The 26,876-nt window shown below is 45.2% G+C and overlaps 2 protein-coding genes and 1 long non-coding RNA gene across 3 annotated transcripts in view; 2 read left to right on the plus strand and 1 right to left on the minus strand.

Moving 5' to 3' along the window:
* LOC138844287 (uncharacterized) overlaps positions 1 to 26,876 on the minus strand; it is an 81,130-nt gene that overhangs the window by 22,298 nt on the left and 31,956 nt on the right. The window lies entirely within an intron of this gene.
* On the plus strand, positions 4,713 to 12,907 carry LOC108178941 (uncharacterized). Its single transcript, XM_051845001.3, has 3 exons — positions 4,713 to 6,059; positions 9,049 to 9,216; positions 9,323 to 12,907. Exons 1-3 carry the CDS (start codon positions 5,987 to 5,989, stop codon positions 12,592 to 12,594), a joined length of 3,513 nt encoding a protein of 1,170 aa, XP_051700961.3. The 5' UTR covers positions 4,713 to 5,986; the 3' UTR covers positions 12,595 to 12,907.
* Positions 23,782 to 24,649, plus strand: LOC149123347 (WAP four-disulfide core domain protein 15A-like). The gene is made up of 3 exons (XM_089307948.1): positions 23,782 to 23,983; positions 24,066 to 24,224; positions 24,516 to 24,649. Exons 1-2 carry the CDS (start codon positions 23,899 to 23,901, stop codon positions 24,221 to 24,223), a joined length of 243 nt encoding a protein of 80 aa, XP_089164074.1. The 5' UTR covers positions 23,782 to 23,898; the 3' UTR covers position 24,224; positions 24,516 to 24,649.

Consider the following 26,876-nt stretch of genomic DNA (forward strand, 5'->3'; position numbering starts at 1 on the left):
AGTAAACATAAAATTTTTTAAATAATAGAAACAGCGTCAGCAGTTCCAGGTGGCAGTGGAGTGCCTAAGAGGAGCTCTTCACTCGGCCAGTCCCCAGCAAGAGTCACCAAGTCAGCTGATTCTTCACGGAAAAAGAGGTCGATTTTGCTTCAGCTAAACTGAAAAGGATCTGGAGGGTTGAAAAAGTCACCACAGGTCATGAGAACTCCAGAAAAGGCAACAAGAGGGAGCCAAGGAATGCAGACTCACGGTCCCAGTCAGTCAAAGGTTAGCCTCTGGGGAGTACACTGGTGCTTCCACCGGGCTCAGGGATGCTACACAGCCCTCAGCCCGCGTCAGAGAGATGACTTCACAATGCAGGTGCTGTGATCGCCATCTCTGCTCTGGAGAAGTAAAATACTGTTGCCATTGGTTGTACGTGTCCTGGAAATAGTGCTCACTTCTCACTGCTCTCAGCTCCCAAGAACAGTCCAGAGATTGTCGGGGTGATGATCTGTCCCCAGAATGTGCTCATGGAATGCGAGCATCCAGCCTTCCCGGCTCAGCTAGAAGAAGTTGACCGGGCTTGCATTGTGGCACAGTGGCTAAGCTACCACCTGTGATGCCACTACCCTATATGAGCACTGGTTTGACTTCCAGCTGCTTCGTCTCTGATCCAGTTTCCTGCTGATGCAGCTGGGAAAGCAGCAGATGACGACCCAGCTGCTTGGGTCCAGACCTGGATGATGTTCCAGGTTGTTGGCTTTAGGCCTGGCCCAGCTCCAGCTATGGAGGCCATCTGGGGTATCAACAAGTGGATGGAACATCTCTTTCTCTCTTTGTCTCTGCCTCTCTGTAATTTTTTTTTTTAAGATTTATTTATTTGAAAGGCAGAATTACACACAGAGAGAAGGAGAGACAGAGAGAGATCTTCCATCTGCTTGTTCACTCCCCAAATGGCCACAGTGACTGGGCTGGGCCAGGCCAAAGCCAGAAGCCAGCAGCTTCTTCCAGGTCTCCCACGTGGGTGGGAGGGGCCAAGGACTTGGGATATCCTCTGTTGTTTTCCCATGTGCATTAACAGAGAGCTGAATCAGAAGTGGAGCAGCCAAGATTCAAATCAGCATCCAGATGGTATGCTGGTCATGGCTTTAACCCACTGCACCACAGTGCTGGCCCCAACTCTGCCTTTCAAATAAATAAATAATCTTTAACCAAAAAAAAAAAAAAAAAAAAAAAAAAACGTTGGCTGAGCCTCTGCCTTCCAGGATTCACGGGGTGGGTAATTCTCCCACAGTGGGACTGACATTGGTTATGTTTAGAAGAAGACTGTCTACAACATTCGCCTCATTTACATCTTGGGCCAGAGCAAGCAACGACCTGTGTTGTCCTCCTGTGAGGAGTCAGAAGGGTTAACAGATAGTCAGGGGGTCCCAGTGGAATTTGGGGGTGTAAAATATCTGCCTCCTTCCCCAAAAGCATTATCTTAAGAAGAACAAACAGGTCACCTTCCTTCCTTCAGAATCTCCAGATCTACCGTGGGAATAGCAAGGGGGCTCTTCCTGAGCTCACAGCTCGTTGTGAAAACAAGGTACCTACCCCACCCTGAGCAGGCCCGACAGGATGGAGAATGAGGTCTTTTGATGGCTTTTTTCCCTTCTTGGTGACTGAATGCCAATCTAATTGTCAAGTTTTCTTCCTTCAAAATTGTACGTAAAGCCGACTGCCACCAGTCTCTTTGGGTTTTTCTCTTTGGAAGCCCCCCTTCATGCTGCTTGGCTGGAGGCCTTTGATTCTAATGAATACTTTTTTTTTTTTTTTGACAGGCAGAGTGGATAATGAGAGAGAGAGACAGAGAGAAAGGTCTTCCTTTGCCGTTGGTTCACCCTCCAATGGCCACCGCAGCTGGCGCACTGAGGCCGGCGCACGGTGCTGATCCGAAGGCAGGAGCCAGGTGCTTCTCCTGGTCTCCCATAGGGTGCAGGGCCCAAGCACTTGGGTCATCTTCCACTGCACACCCGGGCCACAGCAGAGAGCTGGCCTGGAAGAGGGGCAACCGGGAAGAGAAGGAGAGAGAGAGAGAGAGAGAATCTTCCATCTGTTGGTTCACTCCCCAAACGGCCACAACAGCTGGGGCTGGGCCAGGCCAAAGCCAGGAGCCAGGAGCTTCTTCTGGGTCTCCCACGTGGGTGGCAGGAGTCCAAGGCCTTGGGCCATCTGCTGCTGCTTCCCCAGGTGCATTAGCAGGGGGCTGGTTGGGAAGTGGAGCAGACAGGTCTCAAACTGTACCCATGTGGATGCTGGAATTGCACACGGAGGCTTAACCTTCTGTCTCACAGTGCCAGTCCCCTGGAAGATTCTGTAACAGCCCTGCGTGTCTTTGGGGCACGCACAGGCTGCAGGTTCTTTCCAATATGTAATTAATGTCCTGGGCTACAACTTTAAATGAGATTTGCAGTTGAAATCCCTGTTGACACAATGTAGAAACTTCTCTCTTCTTGCCAGTGAGAAACTGTTTCGGCATCAGGAGTAGAGCTGGGGATGGTGAACATCTCTGCTGTTTTCTTTTCTTATTTGAATTTAAAACAATATTTATTTAAGGCTATACTCTGCTGTTTTCAATTATTATTCTTTTCATGAGATATAGACCAAGATTGGAAGATTCAAAATGCTTCAAGAAAGATGAGAGGGCTGGATTAGTAGGTGTAGAAACTCTGGAGCATTAGCACAATCCAAACCAACACATGGAATTAAAGTGAATCATTAGTTGCAGTATTGGTTATGATTGGAAATATTAGAAAAAATGAAACACCAATACAGAACAGGGTATTTGAATGACTGATGGCACATCCGAATGGTGAAGTATGATGAAGCTGTTTAAAGGAAACCGAATTTGAACTGATAGGGCAATTTCCAGATTCATTATGAAGTGTCCAGTAACAAAGATTGGGACATAAAAAAATAACCAAGTACCTACTAAATGCAGAAAAAAAAATAGACAGGAAGGAAAGATCCAGACACCAAAGAGAGTGGTAACCTATAGGATATTGTCAGGGATTTGGTAGAAAAGAGGGGAAAGGGGGGACAAATGCCTGTTACTTCTCTGAATATCCTTATGCATACACCTGACTTTGGGAGCAGGTAAAAGTCTCACATAGGCAAATGAATAAATCCCAAAGTATTGGGGAATCTTAAAAAGCTGAAGACAAACTCTTTGCTTGGTAAACAGAAAACAAATAAGCTAGCTCTACATATACTGTCTTCTTCTTATTATTATTTAAGAGACAGAAAGACAGAGGGAGCTACCATCTGTTGGTTCACTCCCCAGATGCCTCCAGCATCTGGGGCTGAGCCATGCTGAAGCCAGGAGCGAGGTTCAGGGGCACACACAGGCTCCAGGCTCCTTCCAATATGTGCCTAACATTACACATGGCAGGTGGCAGGAACCCACCTACTGCCATGCAGGTGGTAGCAACCCAACTATTTTAGCCATAACCTGCTGCCTCCCAGGTTGTGCATTCACAGGAAGCTAGAGTCAGGAGACACAGCTAGGAACCAAACCCAGGCGCTCTGGTGTGGTATGTGGGCATTGTAACCAATACGCCAGATGCCTGACCCGTTTGCTGTTTTTATTGTGTATTTTTAATTAAGATTTATTTTACTTATTTGAAAGTCAGATAGACAAAGACAGGTAGACAGGGATCTCCCATACACTGGCTTACCCTCCAAATTCCCACAACAGTGCTGGGCCAGACCAAAGCTGGGAGATCAATTTGAATTTTATATGTGAGTGACAGGGACCCACTGCTTAAGCAACCACCTGCTGCCTCCCAATGTGTGCATTAACAGAAAGCTGGGATCAAGAACAGCACTGGGGCTCAAACTCAGGCACTCTGATGTGGGAAGTGGGCATCCTAAGTGGCATCCTAACCGCCATATCAAACACCAGCCCTATATGTAGTTTTTTAAAGGTTTATTTATTTGAAAGTAAGAGTTACACACAGAGAGAGGGGGAGGCAGAGAGAGAGAGAGAGAGGGAGTCTGTCTTCCATCCTCTGGTTCACTCCCCATTGGCTGCAATGGCTGGAGCTGAGCTGATCCTAAGTCAGGAGCCAGGAGCTTCTTCTGGGTCTCCCACCTGGGTGCATGGACCCAAGACCTTGGGCCATCTTGTACTGCTTTCCCAGGCCATAGCAGAGTTGGATCAGAAGTGGAGCAGCTGGGACTCGAACCGATGCCCATATGGGATGCCGGAACTGCCACATCACCAGCCCCCCATATGTAATTTTAAAATGTATCTTCCTGTTTTTTTTTTTTTCATACATCTTGAGCTCCTTTGATTTCAGATACTGGATCAGATAATAATTTGTTCTTTGATCCATAAATAAGATCAATGGTATCAGATCCTTCCTCTACTTGTAAGCTCAGAATGGAGCAGTTCTTGGTATTTGCTCAAGGGAAGTGTAGGGAACAGTGCAGAGCGAAGCAGGCACAACAGGAAAGTTCAGTCCAGGATATTTTAACAGAATCTTCTGGAATCACTGCCTGAGGGGAATAATTACTGCCCTTTGGGAAAACAGATAACCCTGGCAGGAGCACAGAGTAGTTCATAAGAAACCATGCAGTTCACATCTCTTAAATTTGATCACTTAGTACTTTTTATCTAAGTTCTTCCTATTACAGAATAGTTTGTCTTCTCCCCCCCACCCCGCCCCCACTTCCACACAGTATCCTCTACATGCAGACTAGGACTTGGGAGCAAAATGATTGAAAATACTTTCGGACATCATCCTTCCTGCAAAACCACTGTCCCTAGTGTTCTGAATGCATGCAGGGTCATAGTTGGGATACTCTTCTCTTCTCCTGTGGTCTGCCTGTATCCCAGTCTACACAAGTTTAAATAAAGGAGTGTTCTTTGGATCACTTAGGATATTCTCACAACTGTAAAACAAAAACAAACAAACAAAACTGCACTTCTCTGCACAGGTAGAAGTATTTTCTTTGTATCTACTCTATAAATAAATAAACTCATCAACAATTGCAAATATGCCTCAGAATTTGTTGGGAGTTGTAGCTATATACTACTTAAATAGGAAGTTTTTTTTTTCTTAATTCAACACTATTAATGTTGCTTACATAGACTTCAGGAAAAGAACCAATTCAAAAACCAACATTCTTACTTCTTTTTCCAACAGTCAACCTATCTCCACTAGAATATTTTAAATTTCTCCCACTTTTAAAAAGTATCACCAGAGCTCACCCTACTTTCCAGGTACAACAGCTATACTACGCCCTCCATTATACATTCATACATCTTGAAAAGGTTACTGACAACAGCTGTGACAACCCAACACAACTGTTCATCTTTCATCAGAGTTACTCATAGTAACTACACTTTGGCCAACTTTTTGGTGATCAGTCTTTACAGTGACCAACATCGTAGCCATTCTTGACACTAGTGTGCCCCATTTACTTCTTGAAACTTTCTTCAGCTTCCACAAAGTTGCATTTGCTTCTGGGTCTTTCTGCCTATGATTTTTTCTTCTCGGGTAAATTAAAATATATCTTAAGCTCATCTTGAAACAGGCTGAAGTACAAGGTGATACCTGTGATGGAGTATTGGGATTATGGCATCATGGAATAAGCCCCACACTGAGACCATGAAAGCTTGCTGAGTCACTGACTAATTCTGGAACGCGATGAAAGGTTATTCCATACTCTGTACTGAATTTCTTCAGGAAATCAGAAGATTTTGGAGGATGATCTTAAAATGCTGATAAATACTTGTCACAGCTTGTGGGGGTAGAAAAACATCTCTGATCTTGGGTCCCTAAACAAATTCCCTGGGGATTCTGACAATGCCCCCCACTGTGCAAGAGGGGAGGAAGACGCATTTCCTGATAAGCTAAGAAAGGGCGGTACCTTCAGCACCACCCACAGCACACCAGGCAAGGAGGATAAAAAGAGGGGCTGAGCTCAGCTCTCAGCCACGGCTCTTTCTGGCGAGATGAAGTACACCATCTTCTTCTTTTCCCTGCTTCTCATCCTTGAGAAGCAAGCAGCCGGGTCAAGACATGTTGGTGAGTAGACAGGCGGGCCGGGGGGTGCTACGCAGGGGGCAAGGCCTCTAAGGGTACTCTGGTGTGAGAGGAAACTGGTGGAAGCAGAGATTCTTCTCCCTGATGAGAATCAAGTCTTCTCCACTGTAAGTCAAATCAGCGAGTTGATGAGAAAAGGGGTAAGAGCTGGAACGAATCATGGGGAGATTTTGAAGCCTAAGAATTCTGAGAAATTACCAGGTTAGTTGTCAGATCATTGCTAAGTGGATAATATCAATTTTCAAATAGACAGTAATACCAACACTATTCTGAACAAAAAGGTAAACAACACCTGAAACTCAATGCAGTCAATGTATTTAATCCAAACAGCAAGTAGATGACAACTGTCATGACTGTAATAAAATATGAGAGTAATTCAAAATGTTTGTGGGTAAAGGGAATTAAAAAATAAGTTTAAAATTTTTGAAATTCATGCATATGAGTCTTCCAAAATTTATGAAAATTCATGTCATTTTTTATGGATTTCAAACTTTTTGCACAGGAGACAATTTATCTCTTAATTTCGTTGTTCATGGACTTTTTGAAATACCCTTGTATGTAATCAATATAATTGGCATGTACAATATGAAATGGGAATATCAGGCCAATATCTCAGTAGAAAACAAGAACCACTTAATGGTGGACAATAAAGCAGACACTGGGATGGATCAGAAGACAAATTGTGTAATCCTAATTGTATAGCAAGTAGATGACAATGATCAAACTTGGATATAAATTCTGATCAAGATCAAGATATATATAAATATGGGCCAGCACTGTGGCTCAATAGGCTAATCCTCTGCCTGCGGCGCCGGCACACCGGGTTCTAGTCCTGGTTGGGGTGCTGGATTCTGTCCCAGTTGCCCCTCTTCCAGGCCAGCTCTCTGCTGTGGCCCAGGAGTGCAGTGGAGGATGGCCCAAGTGCTTGGGCCCTGCACCCCATGGGAGACCAGGAGAAGCACCTGGCTCCTGCCATCGGATCAGCATGGTGTGCCGGCCGCAGTGCGCCAGCCGTGGCGGCCATTGGAGGGTGAACAGTAAAGGAATGTGGTATATTTGTCAATGCAAAAGACTGGAAACAACAGAGTGCATCAGTGTTGATCTTTTGAAAGCTAATACTATCATGAATTATTTACTCTGCAGCTTAAATACTCTCTCCTCCCCTTTTCTCTATTTTTCTCTTTCTTGGTCATCTACCTGTGGTCAGACGAAGCTTTCATGATTAGCAGTCTACACTAGACTCATAAGTTGATGGTACAAAGAAACACCAGTTCTTCAGAAGAGACAAGCTGCTATGCTAAGAGGGAGAAAGGCATGCTGGAGAGATATCCACCCTATAAAAGATGTGTGGATTCTTCCTTTCAATACCTTAGTGTTTTCTCCCAGTCCACTGAGATTTCAAAGGCATCATACCATTGCAGCCCTAGAATCTCACCTTCCAATGAGTTTCTTGGTACATCTCTAAGACCTGTGAAATGACAGAGTACAATGGTGATTAGAATCTGAAAGCAAGTTTGCCTTACTAGATTTTTCTCAGGAGCAGGGAAAGTCCAGTTTGATGCTGGAACAACAATAGGGAGGGTCTGGGTGGGGGTTTAGGAGTAGGGCAAAGTGGAGGAACACCCATGGTTTGGAATCAAGACTAGATCTACCAGTGACATGTCAAGGACCTCAGGGGATTCCTTCCCCCTGCCTGGGCCTCATGGTATCTTTATATATGAAGAATTTGTGATGGTACCTAAAGACGGCCAATGCTGCTTGTCAGTAAGAAAGTGAGAAGGCTCTTGGGGTTATCAAAGGTGATGTGACACAATTTCTCCCATTTTCCCTGTGAAGAATCCTTGGGGGAAGCATCTTTGTCTTTTCCATAGCGGAAGTATCTGTTTTCTAATTTAGCTAAGGAAATTTCTGGTTCCTTGTGAAACCACAGACTCATCCCTGGTGCCAAGCCAAGCTGGTTTTGCCTAAACCTGGCTTGGCTCCAGCTTTTTGCCAAACACCATCCTGACGAATGAGGACCAGCAACTCTTTGGCGCTGGTCATGTTATCATTCTCAGGACACTGGGGACAGAGGCAGCTGCCGTGAGGGTTGAGTGGAGAGGTTACCTTGTGGGACTGGGCTGGGCTCTGAGAGGCCTCCTGGATCCATACAGACAGCATTTCTGGAGCAGTAGGTAGAGCTGGAGGCCACGTTCCAACCTTATGACCATTTCCGTTTTATTCAAAGAAAGCAGGAGGCTTATCTAAATTCTCCACATGCCCTTCAACCTGGTGACTGAGATATTAGGTCTGTGAGGAGAAGTTTTGTTATGTGGTCATGGCATCAAGTGTCAATACTTGTATAGAATCTGCAACAAAGTGACAAACTCCAGGACTCTGGGTCCTGGGCTGGGCTGTTTCTCCATCTTGTAGGCATCTGAGTAGAACACAGTAAGAAGATGTCAGATTATGTTTTTTTTTAATATTTTATTTATTTATTTGAGAGGTAGAGTTACAGACAGTGAGAGGGAGAGACAGAGAGAAAGGTCTTCCGTCCGCTGGTTCACTCCCCAAATGGCTACAAGGGCCAGAGCTGTGCTGATCCGAAGCCAGGAGCCAGGAGCTTCTTCTGGGTCTCCCACATGGGTGCAGGGGCCCAAGGGCTTGGGCCATCTTCTACTGCTTTCCCAGGCCATAGCAGAGAGCTGGATGGGAAGTGGAGCAGCCAGATCTCGAACCAGCGCCCATATGGGATGCTGGCGTTGCAGGTGGAGGATTAACCTACTGTGCCACAGCGCCAGGCCCCAGATTATGTTGTTTAAGAAACACTGTCTCATATAAAGAGGAAACAGGGGTATAGAGAAGAGCAAGTAGTAGTCAGAATGATTCCTAGAAGAGGATAGAGCCCAGGCCTTGTGGCATGTGTTTCAAGGTTTTATTTTTCCCTTCATTAAGTTTCTCTTAAATGACAATATGATGTTTTTATTTTTAGATATTCACACACTCTGGCACCTTTTCCTGAAGGAATTGGAGTGGTGGTATGGGGAAGAATCAGGTAGCAATGAAATTGCAAGCTTGGAAACCCTTTCCCCCGTGAGAACAGAAGAGCATCGCAAGAATTCAGAACTCATCCACCCCTGGAGTAACAGCATCATCTCAGGTCAGGACGTGGGGAATACTGGAGTGAGTGGTGGACGGACTTAAGGGAGAGGCATGGCAATTGAAGCAGGTAGACCTAAATCTGAATACATTGTTTTTCTTAACAGTTCCTGCTGAAGGTCACATACCTGTCCAAGAGCAGAGTCAAATACCTAATAAAGATGTTCCACTAAAACATCATCCCCTTGGAAACAAAGGTTTAGGTAAACTTCCAAAAACTAGCAAAGATCATGTTCCAAGGAAGGAGCAAAAGTCTGGTGAAAGTCAAGATTCAGCGGAAGATCAGGAAACTGACACGGATCATCATCCAGTGAGAGAGAATGAGCTGTCTGCAGAGCTTCCAGGCAAAGATGCGGGAGACTGTGAAGGTCATGTTCATTCAAAAGAGGAAGATTCTGTCGAAGAGCAAACTCAAGTCATAGATCCAGAAACTAGCAAAGAACACATTCTGTTGAAAGAGCAACAACCTTTGGCTGGACAAGTTCCCGACAAAGATCAAGAAACAAGAAAAGATCATTTTCCTGCAAATGTGCAAGACCCTGTTGAAGAGCAAATTCCAGTCAAAGATCAGGAAGCTAGCAAAGATCTCACTCCACTGAAACAGCAAGAGCCTTCCTTAGAACATGTTCCAGCTGTAGATCAGGTAACAGGCAACGATCAAGATCATGCCAAAGAGCAGCATCCTGTTGAAGCACAAATTCCTATAACCAGTCAAGAAATGAAGAGAGAGCAGGTGCCACTGAATGACCAAAGTCCTGTTAAAAGACAAAGTCCAACAATCAGTCAGGGAACTAGCAAAGACCACATTCCAGTGAGAGAGCAGGAGCCTGCTGCAGAAATTGTTCCAGGAAAAGTTATGGAATCCAGCAAATATCCTGTTGTTGCACCAGAGCAGGATGCTGTTGAAGGACAAAGTCCAGTCAAAGGTCAGGAAGCTAGCAAAGATTTCATTCCATTGAAAGGGCAAGAGAATTTTGAAGAACAAGATACAACCAAAGATCAAGAACCAAGCAAACATCAGGATCCAGTGAAACAGCAAGATCCTGTTGAAGCACAACTTCCTGAGACTGGTCACGGAATTGGCATACAGCAAGTCCCGTTGAAAGACCAACTTCCAGTTGAAGGACAAAGTCCAGTAACAGGTCTGGAAGCTAGCAAAGACCATATTCCTGTGAAACAGCCAGAGCCTGAAGACGGACAAGTTCCAACCAATGATCAGGAAACTAGCAAAGATCATGTTCCAATGAATGAGCAACAGCCTGTTGAACAACAAGATCCAGCCAACAATCAGGAAACCGGCAAAGACCACACACCAGTCAAAGAGCAAGACTCTGCTAAAGGGCAGATTCCAGGTAAAGGTCAGAAAGCCAGTATTCCTTCAAAGGAGCAAGATACAGTTGAAGAACAAGTTCCAGGGACTGGTCTAGAAAGCAGCAAAGACCAGGTTCCAGTGAAGGAACAAAAGCCTGCTGGAGGACAGGTTCCAAGCAAATATCAAGAAGCTCGCAAAGATCGTGTCCTGGCAAAGGAGGAAGAGTCTTCTGTGGGACAAATTCCAGTAAAGGATAAGAAAAGTGGCAAAGATGTGATTCCACTGAAAGACCAAGAGGCTGGTGAAGGACAAGTTCCAGCTGCAGATCAGGAAACTTCCAAGGATCACGTTTCAGAGAAACAGCAACAGCGTGTTGCAGAACAAGTTCCAGGCAAATATCAGAAAGCCAGTGTAGATCACATTCCTGCAAAGGGGCAAGAATCACCTGAAGGACAAGCTGCAGTCTCTGGTCTGGAAGCTAGCAAAGATCAGGTTCTGATGAAAGAGCAAACGCCTGGTGAGGAACAGGTTCCAGGCAAATATCCAGAAGCTAGTAAAGATCATGCCCCGGCAAAGAAGCAAGATTCTGTTGTAGGACAAATTCCAGTAAAGGATCAGGAAACTGGAAAAGATGTGATTCCACTGAAAGACCAAGAGGCTGGTGAAGGACAAGTTCCAGCTGCAGATCAGGAAACCAGCAAAGACCATGTACCAGAGAAAGTGCAACAGCGTGTTGCAGAACAACTTTCAGGCAAATATCAGAAAGCCAGAGTAGATCACATTCCTGCAAAGGAGCAAGAATCACCTGAAGGACAAGCTCCAGCCGCAGATCAGGAAACCAGCAAAGACCATGTACCAGAGAAAGTGCAACAGCGTGTTGCAGAACAACTTCTAGGCAAAGATCAGAAAGCCAGCGTAGATCACATTCCTGCAAAGGAGCAAGAATCACCTGAAGGACAAGTTCCAGCCGCAGATCAGGAAACCAGCAAAGACCATGTACCAGAGAAACAGCAACAGCGTGTTGAAACACACCTTGGTATGACTGGTCAGGAATCTACAACAGAGCAATTTCCACCGAAAGACAAATATCCTGTTTATGTGCAAGTTCCAGTGGCCAGTCAGGAAACTAGCAAGGATCATGTTCCAGTGAAAGACCAAGAGCTTGGTAAAGGGCAGGTTCCAGTCAAAGATCAGAAAACCAGCAAAGACCATGTACCAGAGAAAGAGCCACAGCGTGTTGCAGAACAGCTTTCAGGCAAAGATCAGAAAGCCAGCGTAGATCACATTCCTGCGAAAGAGCAAGATTCTGTTGAAGGAAAAATTGCAGCCAAAGGTCAGGAAACTAGCACAGATCATCTCCCAGCAAAGGAGCAAGAGCCTTCTGAAGCACAAGCTCCAGGCACAGATCAGGGGAGCAGTAGAGATCTAGCTCCCTCAAAACCACAAGAACCTGTTGTAGCAGAAGCTCCTGTAAGTGGTCAGGAAAGCGCAAAAGAGCAACCTCCACTGGAAGACCAAGATCCTGTTCATGGACAAGATCCAGCAACCAGGCAGGAAGAAGGCAAAGTTCATGTGCCAGTGAAAGATCAAGATCTCGTTCTAGGACAAGTTCCAGGAAAAGATCAGGAAACTAGCAAAGATCGTGTTCCGTTGACAGAGCGACGCCCTGTTGAGAGACAAGCCCCGGCCAATGCTCAAGAACCTATCAAAGATCCTGTCAAAGCCCAAGTTGCTGCAAAACATGAAACTAGTAAAGATCATGTTCCAGTGAATGAGCAAGATCCTGTGAATGAAAAAGCTTCAACTAGAAGTCTTGAGACCATGAATGATCACGTTCCAGTCAATGTTGAAAGAGACATTCCAGGTAAAGATCAACCAACTGTCCAAGGCAAAGTTCCATTCAGAAAACAGCAACTTTCAAGAGGAAAAGTTCCAGTCAAATGTAAAAAACTCAACAAAGGTCGCAAAACTGTCAGAAGCCGTGTTCCTGTCAAAGCAAAAGGTAGTGCGAAAGGTCCAGATACTGCCGTACAGCAGGTGAAACAGATTGCTGGGACGACACCATAACCACCATCCCTAGGAAAGCCACTTAGAGTCCTGGCTGCTCTATACCAGCTCTGCTAACACAGCGAGGAAGCAGACGATGGCTTGAGTGGCTGGGCGCCTGGCACTCACAAGGGAGACCCAGATGCAGTTCCAGGCTCCTGGCTTCAACCTGGCCCAGCCCTGCTGTTGTAGCTATTTGGGAGAGTAAACTAGTGGCTGAAAGATCTCTCTCTCCTTTCTCTCTCTCTCTCTCTCTCCCTCTTTACCCCTCCCTCGTTACCTCCCTCTCCCTCTTCCTCTCTCTCTCTCTGCCCCTCAAATATATAAATAAATAAATATTTTTAAAAAATGTTCTGAGACTGTCAAAGATCATGTTTTGGTTAAAGGAAAAATGCTCCTAAAGATCAATCAACAATTAAGACCAATATATAGCTCCATGCCAAGATTTCAATGCCAATAAGTCTAAAGCCTCCCTCAATTGTCCATCCTGTGGCAGGCATGGGCTTGCATTATAAGCCATAAGACATGATGATCGCCCATTGGATGAGTTCTGCAGTGTAAGCAGTTGTAGGAATCTCTATAGGAACCACCCATTAGGTGAACCCAAGAACACAACCTGGAAGAATAAGGGATCCCTGAGGACACAGAAGAAGGCTGAGCAGGAAGATTTAATGCAAGAGGTTGGTAAGGAGGCTATGGAGAGGTGAGAGACAGAGGTTGAGGGCTTCCAGAGGCCATAACTACAGTGTAGAGAGGAACGATCCTGCCTCCTCACTGCCTCTGAGTGCTTGGACCTGCGGAGTTACACCTAATTCTCCTTTCTCCACCAGCTGGAACCTGTCCCCACTGCACCTGTGATGCCAAGAGATATTCCCAGTTCCCTATAGTGCTCCCCTCTCTTCTCTACCCATTCTTCCTTGCATTTAGGATGCCCAAGCCTGGGGCTGCTTCTCTCATCCACTTTCCAATAAAAAGTCTCCCTTCTGCTCATTTATTTCTGGCTCCTGTGATTTCTGGGTTCCACAAAACTCTGGGGAGATGGGTGTAGAAGTGGAATCCCTCTCACCACTGGGGACAGCCGGGGCCCTGTATCCTGAGTGTATAGGAGAGAAGGGGCAGGACCAAGAGCTCCACTTCCTGGAGCTTCCTGCTGGAAATCCAGTCATCAGCCCCAGTGCTGCAGTCTCTCTGTCACCAGCAGGTGGAAGTCTGGAAATCTTGTCTTTGGTTCAGGACCAGGAAAAGAAACAAACAATTCACAACAAACTGAACAACATAACCCGCTGTGTAAATTTTTGGCAGGTCCCTCCCTTCCAATCCACTGTCAGTCCTGACTATTTTGGCCCCTAAGACCAGCCAAGCCTTGTGGCTAAGCCTACAGCTTCCTCCTTCCTTTCCTGTAGTTTCCCAAAGACCGACATACTTCTGAGAAGGCATAGAAATGACGATGCTGCGTGCACACTGGTAAATGCCTATTCGGGGGGAAATCTGCTGGCTCATGCCTGAGGTCCCTTCGCTGATGCCTCATTCCTTTAGGTTAAGCAATAGCCTCTCCCAGACTTGTGCTTTAAGATGACATGAAGAGGCCTGGCAATGTGCTCTCAGTCTGTGCTCCTTTGGTGTGAAGGACCAGGGAGAGCAGTGTTCTCTGGAGAGACACAAGGTGGGGGCAGGACAGCCTGGGGCAGTGACAACAGGGCTGGGACTACCTTGGAAAAACTTGAATGGCCTCATGGCTCTACTGTTGACCTACCTGCCCCATGGCCCTTGTACACGGAAGCTCCCAGGGAAGGCCAAAGCCTCAGGTGTAGGGGCAGTTTGGGTGGTGGGGAAATAGCAGGGGCAGGGGAGTCAGGGGATGAGTACCCCAGCTTGGCTTCCCACACTGGTGACCCCAGGGAAGTTTTGTGCCTCCCTGAGCCTTCTATGTTGAAATGGAGAGGGCTGGGTGTAACTATTCTGGACAGCCAGTCTACCCTACCACCCTGGGATCTGGAAGCTCTTTCTTTCATGTTGGGCTCCTGCTGTGAGTGAACATGAGGACAGGGGGGTCTTGGAGTGAAAGAACACAGACCATTGCTCTCTTTCCCTCTTCAGCTAGGTACCAGCATGGCATCCTACCACCACCCGACCTCATTCTCCAGAGGGTAGGCTGGACTGTGGTAGGGCTATGACACCAGGCTTCTTAGAGTGTAGGCAAGAACAAGAGAAGATCCTGCTGTGGGCCCTGTACATAGTAGATGGTTGTAATAATTTTCATAGAAAATCTCTTAGACTAGATAAAGAAATTATGGGTTATATAATTATGGAATACTACATAGCAGTAAAAAATGAAATTTGGTTATTTGTGACAAAATGGATCAATCTGAAAAATTCATACTTAGTGAAATAAGCCAGTCCCAAAGGGATAACTACTAAATATTCTCCCTGATCTGTGAGAACTAATAGCATACCTAAAATGAAAGCTTTAGAAGTGAAATTGACACTTTGAGAATCAAAAACTTGAACAGCTCTCATCTTGACTATTGAGGAATGTTTTTTAATTTTATTTTATATTTTTTTCTTTTTCTTTTCTTCATGCTATATGTTGAACTCTTAACATAGAGTTAATCATATGTATATAAAGTTAATTGAAAATAGATCTCAGTAAAAAATAAGAGGGAGAATAAGAGAGGGAGGAGGAAGTTTGTAATTGTAAAGTTGTATAGTTCTGCACACAGTCCTACAGACTTACTTCTAATGGTACAGTTTAAAAAATTGTCATGGGACTCCAAATCCCATTAAAATTGGTGGTGAAAATGCCATCTTAATTGTTAAAATGATCATATTAAGTGTTAAAGTGAACATATAGATATAATTAAGTGTTAAAGAGGTCACATAAATAGCATCAAGTGCTTGGTAATAATAATAGTCAGAATTAAAAAGGAGGGAATGTCCAACATGGGAAGTAGTCCACATAGCAGACTCATAGAATGACAATCACTTTAAGTAACACTCTGACCTCAGAATCAGCCCTTAAGGCATTTGGATGTGGCTGAAAAGTCTATAAGAGCATTTCAGGCATGGAAAGCCAAGACACCATGGCAAAAAACATTCTACATGAAGGATCTCTGTGAGTGAGACTACAGTGGAAAGAAGGGGCCATCAAAGAAAGATGTACTTTTTTCTGAAGGGAGGAGAGAACTTCCACTTCACTTATGGCCTTGTCTAAATATTGATGAAGTTTGTGGTCACAAAAGGCTTCCATAACCTTGGCAGCTCATGGCAAGAGCCTCAGGTGATCATTGACACAAAAAATAAGAGTGTTAATTGTTAAATTAACAACAGAAGTCACAGTGCACTTACTCCTCATGTGGGACTTCTGACCTTAATGAGTTGTACTGTGAGAATTAACTGCAAAACTTGTTCTCAAAAAGTACTTTATACGTTGTGTGTGTGTGTGTGTGTGCAAACTGTTGAAATCTTTATTTAGTATAGAGTTGGTCTTCTGTATATAAAGTTAATTAGAACCACTGTATTCCTAAAGTTGTACCTATGAAATTTGTATTCATGGGGCCAGTGCTGTAGTGCAGTGGGTTAAAGGCTTGGCCTGAGTGCCAGCATCCCACATGGGTGCCGGTTCTAGTCCTGCCTGCTCCTCTTCCAATCCAGCTCTCTTCTGTGGCATGGGATAGCAGTAGAAGATGGCCGAAGTCCTTGGGCCCCTGCACCCGTGTGGGAGACCCACAAGAAGCTCCTGGCTCCTAGATTTGGATCAGCACAGCTCCAGCCATTGCGGCCAATTGGGGAGTGAACCAGCAGATTGAAGACCATTCTCTCTGTCTCTACCTCTCTCTGTATCTCTGTCTTTCAAATAAATAAAATAAATCTTTTCTTTTTTACAGGCAGAGTGGACAGTGAGAGAGAGAGACAGAGAGAAAGGTCTTCCTTTGCCGTTGGTTCACCCTCCAATGGCCGCCGCGGCCGGCGTGCTGTGGCCAGCGCACCACACTGATCCAAAGGCAGGAGCCAGGTGCTTCTCCTGGTCTCCCATGGGATGCAGGGCCCAAGCACTTGGGCCATCCTCCACTGCACTCCCGGGCCACAGCAGAGAGCTGGCCTGGAAGAAGGGCAACCGGGACAGAATCCGGTGCCCCAACTGGGACTAGAACCCGGTGTGCCAGCGCCGCAAGGTGGAGGATTAGCCTATTGAGCCATGGCGCTGGCCAATAAAATAAATCTTTAAAAATTTTTGCATTCATTAAATAAAAGCTTTTTTAAAAAAAGCCCTCTTAGATGGTCAGTATACATGTCACTAACTATGCAAAAAGGCCACAGGAAAGAGAGATTAAATCACCACTCTAAACTACACAGTCAATATATGATGATAAGCTATTTTTATTTATTGAAATACGTATTTATTTTCATATACCTGAAATAGAGAGAGAGAGGGCACTTCAAATTAAATCCTATTCACACATTTTGTAACAAGTTGGTACAAGTTCATTTTGCTGCAAAAATTATGAAATCCATGTATAATTTTTCCATATCCACTTCAAATACACTTTTTGAAGTCCACTCATATTTACCTCCTCTTTAACTCCTTAGTATGTCACATGCAAAATCTACTTTTATTGAAGAGTGATAGCTGTAGAAAGAACTTAAAAATCATACTTAAGTGGCTGCAACACCAGCATCCCATATCAGAACACCAGTAAAATCCTGGCTGCTCTGCTTCCATCCAGCTCCCTGCTAATGGACCTGGGAAAGCAGAGAAAGGTTGCCCAAGTGCTTGGGTCCTTGACACCCATGTGGGAGGCCCAAATGGAGATCTGGGTTCTCAGTTTCAGCCTGGCCCATCCCTGATAATTATGGTCATTTGGGGAGTGAACCAGTAGACAGATCTCTCCCATTCTCTCTTTCTTTTACTCTCTCCCCCTAACTCTGCCTTTGAAATAAATATTTTTTTCAATTTTAAAATTTATTTCTATAAAACTATTTTATGTATTTCATATATACAATTTTAAGCACATATTTCCTACTTCTCCCTTCTCCATTAATTTTTTCTTTTATTTTAATTTTTGTAATAACATGCTTCAAATTTACTTTGAAGTAACAAGCTTAATCATCCACTGAGTAAAGAATTCAACAAGTAGAAAATAGAAAGACTAGTGTCTGAGAATTATAGACAAGGGCTATAAACAATAAATTGTATTATTATACATTGTACAAATATACCAAAATATATAAATATGTAAATTTTAAAAATTATCAACATCATGCTAAATAAAATAAGCCAAATAAAAAGGACAAATGTTACATGATCCCACCTATATGAAGCACCCAGAATAATCAAATTCATAGATCTATATAGTAGTGTCTGGGGTGACAAGGTAAAATGTTGGACCACTTTATCTGTATGTTTTGCACACTGGGTTAGATGAAGGTTTTGTTCTGTGATCCACAAACAGCAATCAATGGTATCAGATCCTTTTTTGTACAACTTTTCTAGGAATGGATCAGTTCCTGGTATTTTCTCAAGGGAAGTGTCAGGAGGAGTGTAGAGGCAAGTAGGCAGATTAAGCAATGTTAGTTCAAGATAATTTCAACCTAATCTTCTGGGGCTGCTGCTGGAGGGAAATAATTACCTCCCTTCAGGAAAACAGAAAATCACGCTAGGAGCACAGAAAGGCTCCCAGAGAAATTATGTAACTCGCATACCTTATGATAAGCCAATGAAGGATGACGGTCTCTGTAACTTCAACCCCACCCATGGTACACGCAGGCAAGGAAGATGTAAATGAGGAGTTCAAGTCAGCTCTTAAGCAAGGCCCTTCCTGGAAAGATGAAATCCATCATCATCTTTGTCCTTTCTCTGCTTCTCATACTTGGACGCAAACCCTGGGATGAGACTCAGTGGTAGGTGAAGAACATTGACCTGGGAGAATGGTACTCGGGAAGAATGGCCTCTAAGGATATTATGGGTGTGAGAAGAAACTTTCTCAGACAGATTTTCTTCCACGATGTGGATAGAGTCTTATTCACCCACAGACAGAGCCCTTCTGAGAATATCAGTGAATTGATGAGGGAACATTATAGATAATGCAACCCAAACATACTTCTGATCAATTACCAGGTGAATCATAAAGACATTTACCACATGAATAACACCAATTTTCAAATAAACAACAAAGCCATTTATTCTGGACCAAAAAAAAAAAAAAACCCTAGATCCCAGAGTAATTACCAAATCCAAACCAAAGAGCAGGTAGATTATACCTATGAAAGAAAACAAACATATAATCAATACAGTTGTCAAAGACAACATGAGATGAAGCAACAGGGTACAATCCAGGTAGAAAACAAGAACCATGGGTCAGAAGGCAATTTTCAAATGCTAATAATATGCCACATAGATGTCAATGGTCATAACTGAATGCAAAATCCTTATCAAAATCAGCGACAGGTCAAAACTGCAAATAGAATATCAGGGGGAGCTGCAAGAACAAACCCTATTATCTGATGTACAAAAAGGTAGGGCACAAGATAAATCTCAAGACATTTTGCCTTTCTGAAATCAAGAAGTAGTATATGACAGGGATATATATTTATCAGACTCAAAGTTCCTAAGAAAATGAAGAAATTGGACAAAATGCAAATGGTGTACTAGACCAATATCCAAGTATAGAAAAAACACTGCTTGATGAAGGACAAAAGGAAAGACAAAAAGATGACCCCAAGACAGTTTTATCATCAAAACCCAAGATCTTTTATATGACAGCAATCAAAATGCCAATTAAGATGAACAGCAAGGCCAGAATGAAAATGAAATGCTAGAGGAATATCAAAGAATAGGGTAAGACCCACTCTATCTCACACAATGTGGACCCCAAGATAAATCCCAAGGTGTTTTTCCTATACAAAGCGAAAAGACAGTAAAAGTGGAGGATAAAACAGGTCAAATTCTAATCAAGAGGAAAAGGGTGGCCATAATGCAAATGGAGTACCAGACCAATAGGCAAATGGAGAAATAACACCATTCAATCAAGGACAACAGAGAGGTTTTATGACCCTTTCCTACAAGTAACACTACATCTGAAGAGAGGGAAAGCAGGAGAAACAATAGGTCCACTGATAATTAATGGTCTGGAACCCTGCTGCTCTGTGGTTGGTCCAGCTGAAACTAAAAGAAGCAGGGGTACCACCTCTCATCCCTCCCCACCTCACAACACTGACTGTCTGTCACCTCTCCATAGGTGTCACCTGACCTTAATAAAATTTGTGAAGTTTCCAAGGTGCAGACTCCCATGGGGTCCCATATCCTTGGTACACACATGACAACACCTACTCATGCTTCCTTGTCTTTAGCATTTCTAAATCTGGAGCTTTCTGAAACACTTGCTTGTCAATAAAGAGATTATGTTCTACCTTCCTTGCTTCTGTCTCCTGAGATCTCTGGATCCTGAGAAGCTCAAGGGTTTGAGGGAATTGCTAAAATAGATAGCTTTCAAATGAAAATAAAGGCAAATTCTTGGAACACTGGAGAGAATAATAACCAAAACCAGTTTTTTAGGACTCTGGCTAGAAACTCAACATTAACAACAAGATGCTGGGGGTGGTGCTGTGGCACAGTGGGTTAAAGCCCCAGCCTGTGGCACCACCATTTCATAAGGGTGCCTGTTCGAGTCCTGGCTGCTCCACATCTGATACAGCTCCCTGCCAATATGCCTGGGAAAACAGCTGAGGATGTCCCAACTCCTTGGGCCCCTGCACCAATATGGGAGACCCAGAAGAAACTCCTGACTTCTGATTTCAGATCGGCTCAGCTCCTGTGGCCACTTGGGGAGTGAACCAGCAGATGGGAGACCTTTCTCTGTAACTCTCTTTCAAATAAATAAAATATATCTTTAAAAAAATGCTGCAATCTATTAGTAACACTGTCTACCACCAGAGGTCAAGCCCAGCTCCCTTCATGACCTCTTTCCCAATGGTACCACACATCTGGGTAGAAACATGGGAGCAGGAGGAGTTATTTTGCCACAAGGCTCTTTAGAAATTTGTCTTTCCTCACTAAACACTTGATTGGTGAAAGGCTTTGGATACTTTTCAGTATCATGAAAGCAGCTGACTTAAACAACATTTGTTGGGATTCTCAAGCTTCTATGGAGGAGCAGATTTTACCACTGAGACAGTACTTCCCTCTGTTGTAGGGGTTGGTTAGGGCTTATTATCAAATTAATTAAATGAAATTCTGATCCTGCATCATTATTTTTTCTCCTCAATCATGAATGGGAAAGTTATTTTTCAATTATTATGTGGCTGATTTGCAGATAATCACACGGTCCTCTCTCATATTGAGGTACATTCCATTGATTTACTTGTGGATGTTAAACCAACTCTTGCAGGAGTGCTAGTGTCAGTGTTGTAGGAGTACTGGTAGGAGGAATATGTGGCTCTAGTTGCTTCAGTCTGTGTCTTGTTCCCAAAAGAGGTGGCAGATTCTTTTGCTGAATCCTTCAGGAATAGCATAGACCCTATGTTACAACCCTTTGTGTTGCAGCCTTTTGTGTTATTATACCCAGCTCGATTGTCCCCAAAGACCACCAAGGAGCCGATACCACTGTAAAACATGTGAGAGTTTTATTACAGGTCCTGGCTTGTTCTCTCAACTGTCACCAACACAGTGGGTCTGGTTGAGAGCCCCTACTCTTCAGTTAATGGGGTTTTTATAGGGTTTTTAGAGGCATTCTATACATTATAGCACCATTCAGCAAATCATCTTATTTTACAGGAAATTTAAAGAATATCTCTTAAAATTGATTAGTGCATCCAGCAGTGGGAATGTGTGGGGAGCAACCCGGACTGGACTGAGTTACTGGAATTAAGACTTATTCTATGCATCTGCTCTCCCACAATATGGCGCTGAGAAGGGAGAAACAGCTTCTACGCAGCTGCCTCCAGTTCAACCAATAAACTGTAGGACCTGCTCCTGATTGGAGGAGAGCAGCGTACTCGGCGTGTGGGTAGCAGAGTTGGGATTGGTGGAAGGACTATAAAGGAGGAGAGAGACAACATGCACCAGGAACATCTAGGGGGAACACCTGAGGAACACCTGTGCAGCCCCCGAGAGAGCCGGCCGGCGGTGTGCCACTCCCCCGCGGAAGTGGGGAATGTGGCAGGGGGAACCGCCCTTCCACGGAGGTGGAAGGGACGGTAGCCAACCCGGGAAGAACCAGCAGCAAACCCGGGGAGGGCCGAGCAGACGAAAGAACAGCGCAGGGTCCTGTGTCGTTCCTCCACGAAGACGGGGAGCGACAGGAATGGACCTAGTAAAGGTGGTTGGATGGCTTTTGGGGTTGATGCTTTTTAAAATGATTGGCTAAAGTATAGGGCCAGAGCTGCTAGGGTGTACGTGTCAAACTGCAGGGTTTCAGGATGTTATCAATCACCCTAACTGCCTGAAAAGACACCTGGAACTTTAGGTGTTTCCCTGCTATCTGCTGATTGGCTGTCGCTAGAGGACGTTATCACAAGGGGAGTTTATTTCCCCTTTTTTAGGAGCTTTTGATTTAGGGTTCAGGGCCCGGTCAGGCCTAAGTTACAAGATGGAGGCCTATTTCAAAATAGCTGCACCTTGATCCAGGCTCAGGCCTCTCAGTGTCACAGCTCTCAGTGATACAGCGTCTCTTCTGTCATCAGGCCACAGCTTTTCTCTGTTGGGTTCACTGAGCATTGCCATCTGCTATGTTATAGCTTCTCTGCTGGATTCTTTGTCTCATGAGCATGATGAATGAAGCACATAGACATGGATGAAGTGACCAAAATGAAGGGCATTTATTGAAGACAAAGAAAACCTCCTGGCAGCCGGGAGGGCTGCTCTGAAGGCCTACCTGTGTTTCTAAAGCAGAAAGTTCTCTGATTGGTTGAGATATATGCTAAAGAGGTATTCTCCATGAATCAATCAAGGAACTGACATTGCAGCAGCCTGTTTCGCATATAAGTTCACAGAGTGCTCAATCAAGTCCACTTGGCAGATGCAGCAACATCTGAATTGCATTATATATGTTTCTCCAGTCTCCCCCCTTCCTAAGGGCTACTGGAGGGTTATGTTACATATGTTCTTTCTTTTCCTTTCCACTGGCCCCTGGAGTCCCTATGCCAACCATACATTACTGATGCAAAACCTGTTTGTGCATGGTATACCATCAAATTTAAAATATTGCAAAATTCACTGGGTAAGATTTTGTTGAGGATTTTTTTGCTTCATAACAAGATCATAACATTTTTTAAGTGATATCCTTGTCATACTGTGGTCATTCCTTGAAATGCAAAATTGTAGTGATTATCAACTGCTTTGAAAAACAAAACGGCTTTATGTTACTGAATGAGGCTATGAAAAAGTGTCTTGAGAATAACAATGCAAACATTTAATGTTACTGGCATACTAAATCAAATGGCAAGTTTTTTTTTTCTTTTTCCTGAATTTGGACAGAACTCCCTGAAGACTGGCAAACCTAAAGCTAGAAAAGAGCAGTGGAATCGCAGAGGAAAAAGATACAATGCCTGGAGGCAGCCACAGGTTGTCAAGAAAAAAAGGTGCTAAAAAACAGATCAGAAGTTTCAGAGGCCGGCACCGCGGCTCACTAGGCTAATCCTCCACCTTGCAGCACTGGCACACCGGGTTCTAGTCCTGGTCAGGGGCGCCGGATTCTGTCCCGGTTGCCCCTCTTCCAGGCCAGCTCTCTGCTGTGGCCAGGGAGTGCAGTGGAGGATGGCCCAGGTGCTTGGGCCCTGCACCCCATGGGAGACCAGGAGAAGCACCTGGCTCCTGCCTTTGGATCAGCGCGGTGCGCCGGCCACAGCGCGCCGGCCGCGGCGGCCATTGGAGGGTGAACCAACGGCAAAGGAAGACCTTTCTCTGTCTCTCTCTCTCAAAGTCCACTCTGCCTGTCAAAATAAATAAATAAATAAATAAATAAAAAGTAAACACCTTCAACGCACTGATATCTGACGCTTTGGGGAGGCCTGGGGTTTCAACTGTCCCGGAGTTTGACAGAACTGAAGCATTGCCTGGCAGACAACGCCTGTTGCCTCAGATCAGCTGTGTAAATCAGGAACCATGGAGGGCCGAGCCAGCTTGTGACATCCTGAGGAAGCCTGTTCATGGGGGCTCTCACGAGTCCCCCTCAGGGCTGCTCCCAGGGTCTCCTCCTGGGGAAGGGGACAGCCAGCACTTCCGGGTCAAACACGGGCACTTCCTCTTGCCCCGGCACCGCAGCGCCCCCTGCGGGCGGCCCCGCCTCAGCGAAGGGGAGCCGTTGAGCCCGCGTTCCTGGCGCGAACGCTATGAGGCCGAGCCGCGCCTCCCTGCTCGCCCTGTGCGTCCTCCTCTGCCTCCCCGGGGCCCAGCCTGGAGTCATGAGGAGAGCCGGTAGGGCCAGGAGCCGCGGGCTGCGCCGGGCTGGGGGGCAGGCGGCGCAGCCCGGGGCTCACCCCGCGGCGTTTCTCTGCAGCCGACCCGAAGCCCGGGTATTGCCCCGAGTTCTTCCCCGAGTGCCCGTTCACGCTGTTCCCTTCATGCCGGCGCGATCAGGGCTGCAGGGGGGCCAAGAAGTGCTGCTTCTACCAGTGCCGGCGCCAGTGCATGGAGCCCTGGCTGTCGCTGGACTGAGGTGAGCAGCGCCGCCGCCTGCCCGCCCGCCCGCCGGCCCGGAGCTCACAGCACCGGGAGGGAGGCCCGGGGGGCGCCGGCCGGCTCACCGAGGGGCGCCAGGCCGCCCTCCGCGGGGCACCTGCCTCATCTGAGGTGGACCCTCGGCTGGTGTCCGGGAGCCCCTGCCCTCCGTCCCTGGAGCCCACAGCACCCCCAGGGCCCCGGGCGGGGAGGCCTCGCAGATCCCAGGCACAGAGGCCTGGGCCCGACGCCATGCCCCGGTGCCTCTGATCCTCTCTTCTCTCCTAAGGTGGAAACCCTTCAGACGTGGACAGCTGGTGCTTGGGTGCCCGCCCAGCGCCAGGACTTCAGTTTCTCAAGAGTTAAATGCTTGTTGATGTGAAAAAATAAAATAAAATAAAGCAGTGTGTATTGAAAACTTCATGAACTTCTGTAAGACCTCTCTCTCCCCAGCCTCGTTGGGAGCTCTTTTAAGATCTGTTTTAGGGGCCAGCGCTGTGGTATAGCAGGTAAGGCTGCCGCCTGCAGTGCCGGCATCCCATATGGGCGCTGGTTCGAGTGCCGGCTGTTCGACTTCCGATCCAGCTCTCTGCTATGGCCTGGGAAAGCAGTGGAAGATGGCCCAGGTCCTTGGACCCCTGCACCTGTGTGGGAGGCCAGGAAGAGGCTCCTGGCTCCTGGCTTCAGATTGGCGCAGCTCCGGCCATTGCAGCCATCTGGGGAGTCAAATCTTCTGTGTGGGTGACTATGAAAGGCATGTACATATCTTGACAGGAGGAGCAAGCCATTTTTGCGGCAGTTTTCTCTGGTGGTGCTGCTGGTAGTCTTCACACTTGTTTGTAGTGTCCTAGGCCTGGGTTTGGGGCTTGGGCTGGAAATGGAGCATAACACACCTTACTTCTAGGTTACTTATGTCCCAAAATTTGGACATTGATCAATTAGGAAGAAGAAATCCTCTTTGTGCTCCAACCCAGCTGCCTTGGATGTAAGCTTGGGTGTTGAGCCCTTAATCTACCTAATAATAAGACGTGATTAGCCTTGAATTTCCTCACATTATGTAACTCAGTTCTCGGGCTTCCTTAAGAATACAAGATAGCAGAGCTCTGAGAAAGTGGTCTTCCAAATTCTTGTCTTTGAAATATCTTAAGCAAAAAAAAAGCCTTATTTTAAATAAGTCAAATTTTAAAGTCACTGATTCCCTCGAACGCTTTAACACCCTGTATCTTCCTTCAATGGACTGGGCTCTGGCCCTATCTTCTACTTTGTTACTGTAGGACCTTGAACGATCTCCATCCACTTGTAAGGCTCAGACTTCCTGTTGGAAAAACAGATGAACAAACAAAACTCAAAAAAGAAACAGTAGGATAAGGGCCTTGGGGTTAATGTGCCCTTTCAGCATGCCTAGCTAGAATTTTCCTTGATTGCGCACACACTAATGCCTCAATTGCACAATGTTGGAGTCTTTGTTGAAGACAGATGAAGGGAAAGAAAGACAAAAATTCTGGGACAGAAAAAAAAAAAAAAAAAGTTGAAACAACCCAGAAAAGGCAGCTGAAGTGTTCAGTGTGGATTGTGAGTAAATATTAGAACTTTAGGATAGAATGATTGAAAACAAGATTTTGAGCCATCCTTCCCACAAATGTCCTGCCACGGTGTTCTGAATATGCACTGTTGGGATGCTCTGCCCGTCTGTGGTCTGCTTACACCCAAGCTGCTGAGTAAAAGGGATGAACTGTTCTTTAGGATGCCGTCACAGTTAACTTACAGAAGACTGCATTTCTCTATACGAGGCAGAAAATGCTCTCTCTTCAACCTTCCTCTCTGTATTAATTAGTACATATTAATTAGTACAGTTTGTAGCTGTTTGCTTATGCAGGAAATTTTTTTAATGTCCTTGTTATTATAGTAAAAATATTTATGCTGTCTTTTTTTTTTTAACCCAAACTGAAACTATTCTGATTAAATACTAAGTCTCCATTCATCCCTCCCTGAGCCCCAGGCAACCTTTATTCTTTTATGTCTCTATGAATCTAAACAAAATAGAAATTGGAATCATACAGTATGAGGGTACTTCAAGAAGTTCACAGAATTTCCTTCCATTTTATGGCTGAATGATGCTTATTATATGTAGAAATCACCTTTTGTTTATCCAAAATTTGTTACTGGAACCAAAAACGAGTCCAACTGCCCATGTGCATCAAAAGGCCAATCACTGATGCCACAGTCTTTACAGAAAGAAAAGTTATTACAAGCAGCCAAATAAGGATCCAGGGTAATGCTCAAGTCCGACTCTGACCAGGTGCTTGGGGAAGATTTTAAGATTTGGGCGGCAGAGAACTGTGTACAGAAATGTGGATAAGATGATTCCTCGTTAGAATCAATCAGGCCCACATAGCACTGTGGTGCTCCAAGTAGCTTTCCTAAGTCAGGGGAACTGATAGGCGCAGTCTGATATCCCTTCATCTATCATTGACCTTTGAGTTGCTTCTACTTCTTGCTATAATGAATAATGCTGCCATAACCATGGGCATACAAATATCTGTTTGAGTTCCTTGTTTCAAATCTCTTGGACATATAACCAGTAGAATTGCTGCATTATATGTTACTTGTATTGTTAATTTTTTGAGGGACTGCTAATTTTCCACATTGG

This window comes from Oryctolagus cuniculus, chromosome 11 (assembly GCF_051225735.1).
Source record: "Oryctolagus cuniculus isolate XC-2025 breed Fujian yellow rabbit chromosome 11, ASM5122573v1, whole genome shotgun sequence".
NCBI lineage: Eukaryota > Metazoa > Chordata > Mammalia > Lagomorpha > Leporidae > Oryctolagus > Oryctolagus cuniculus.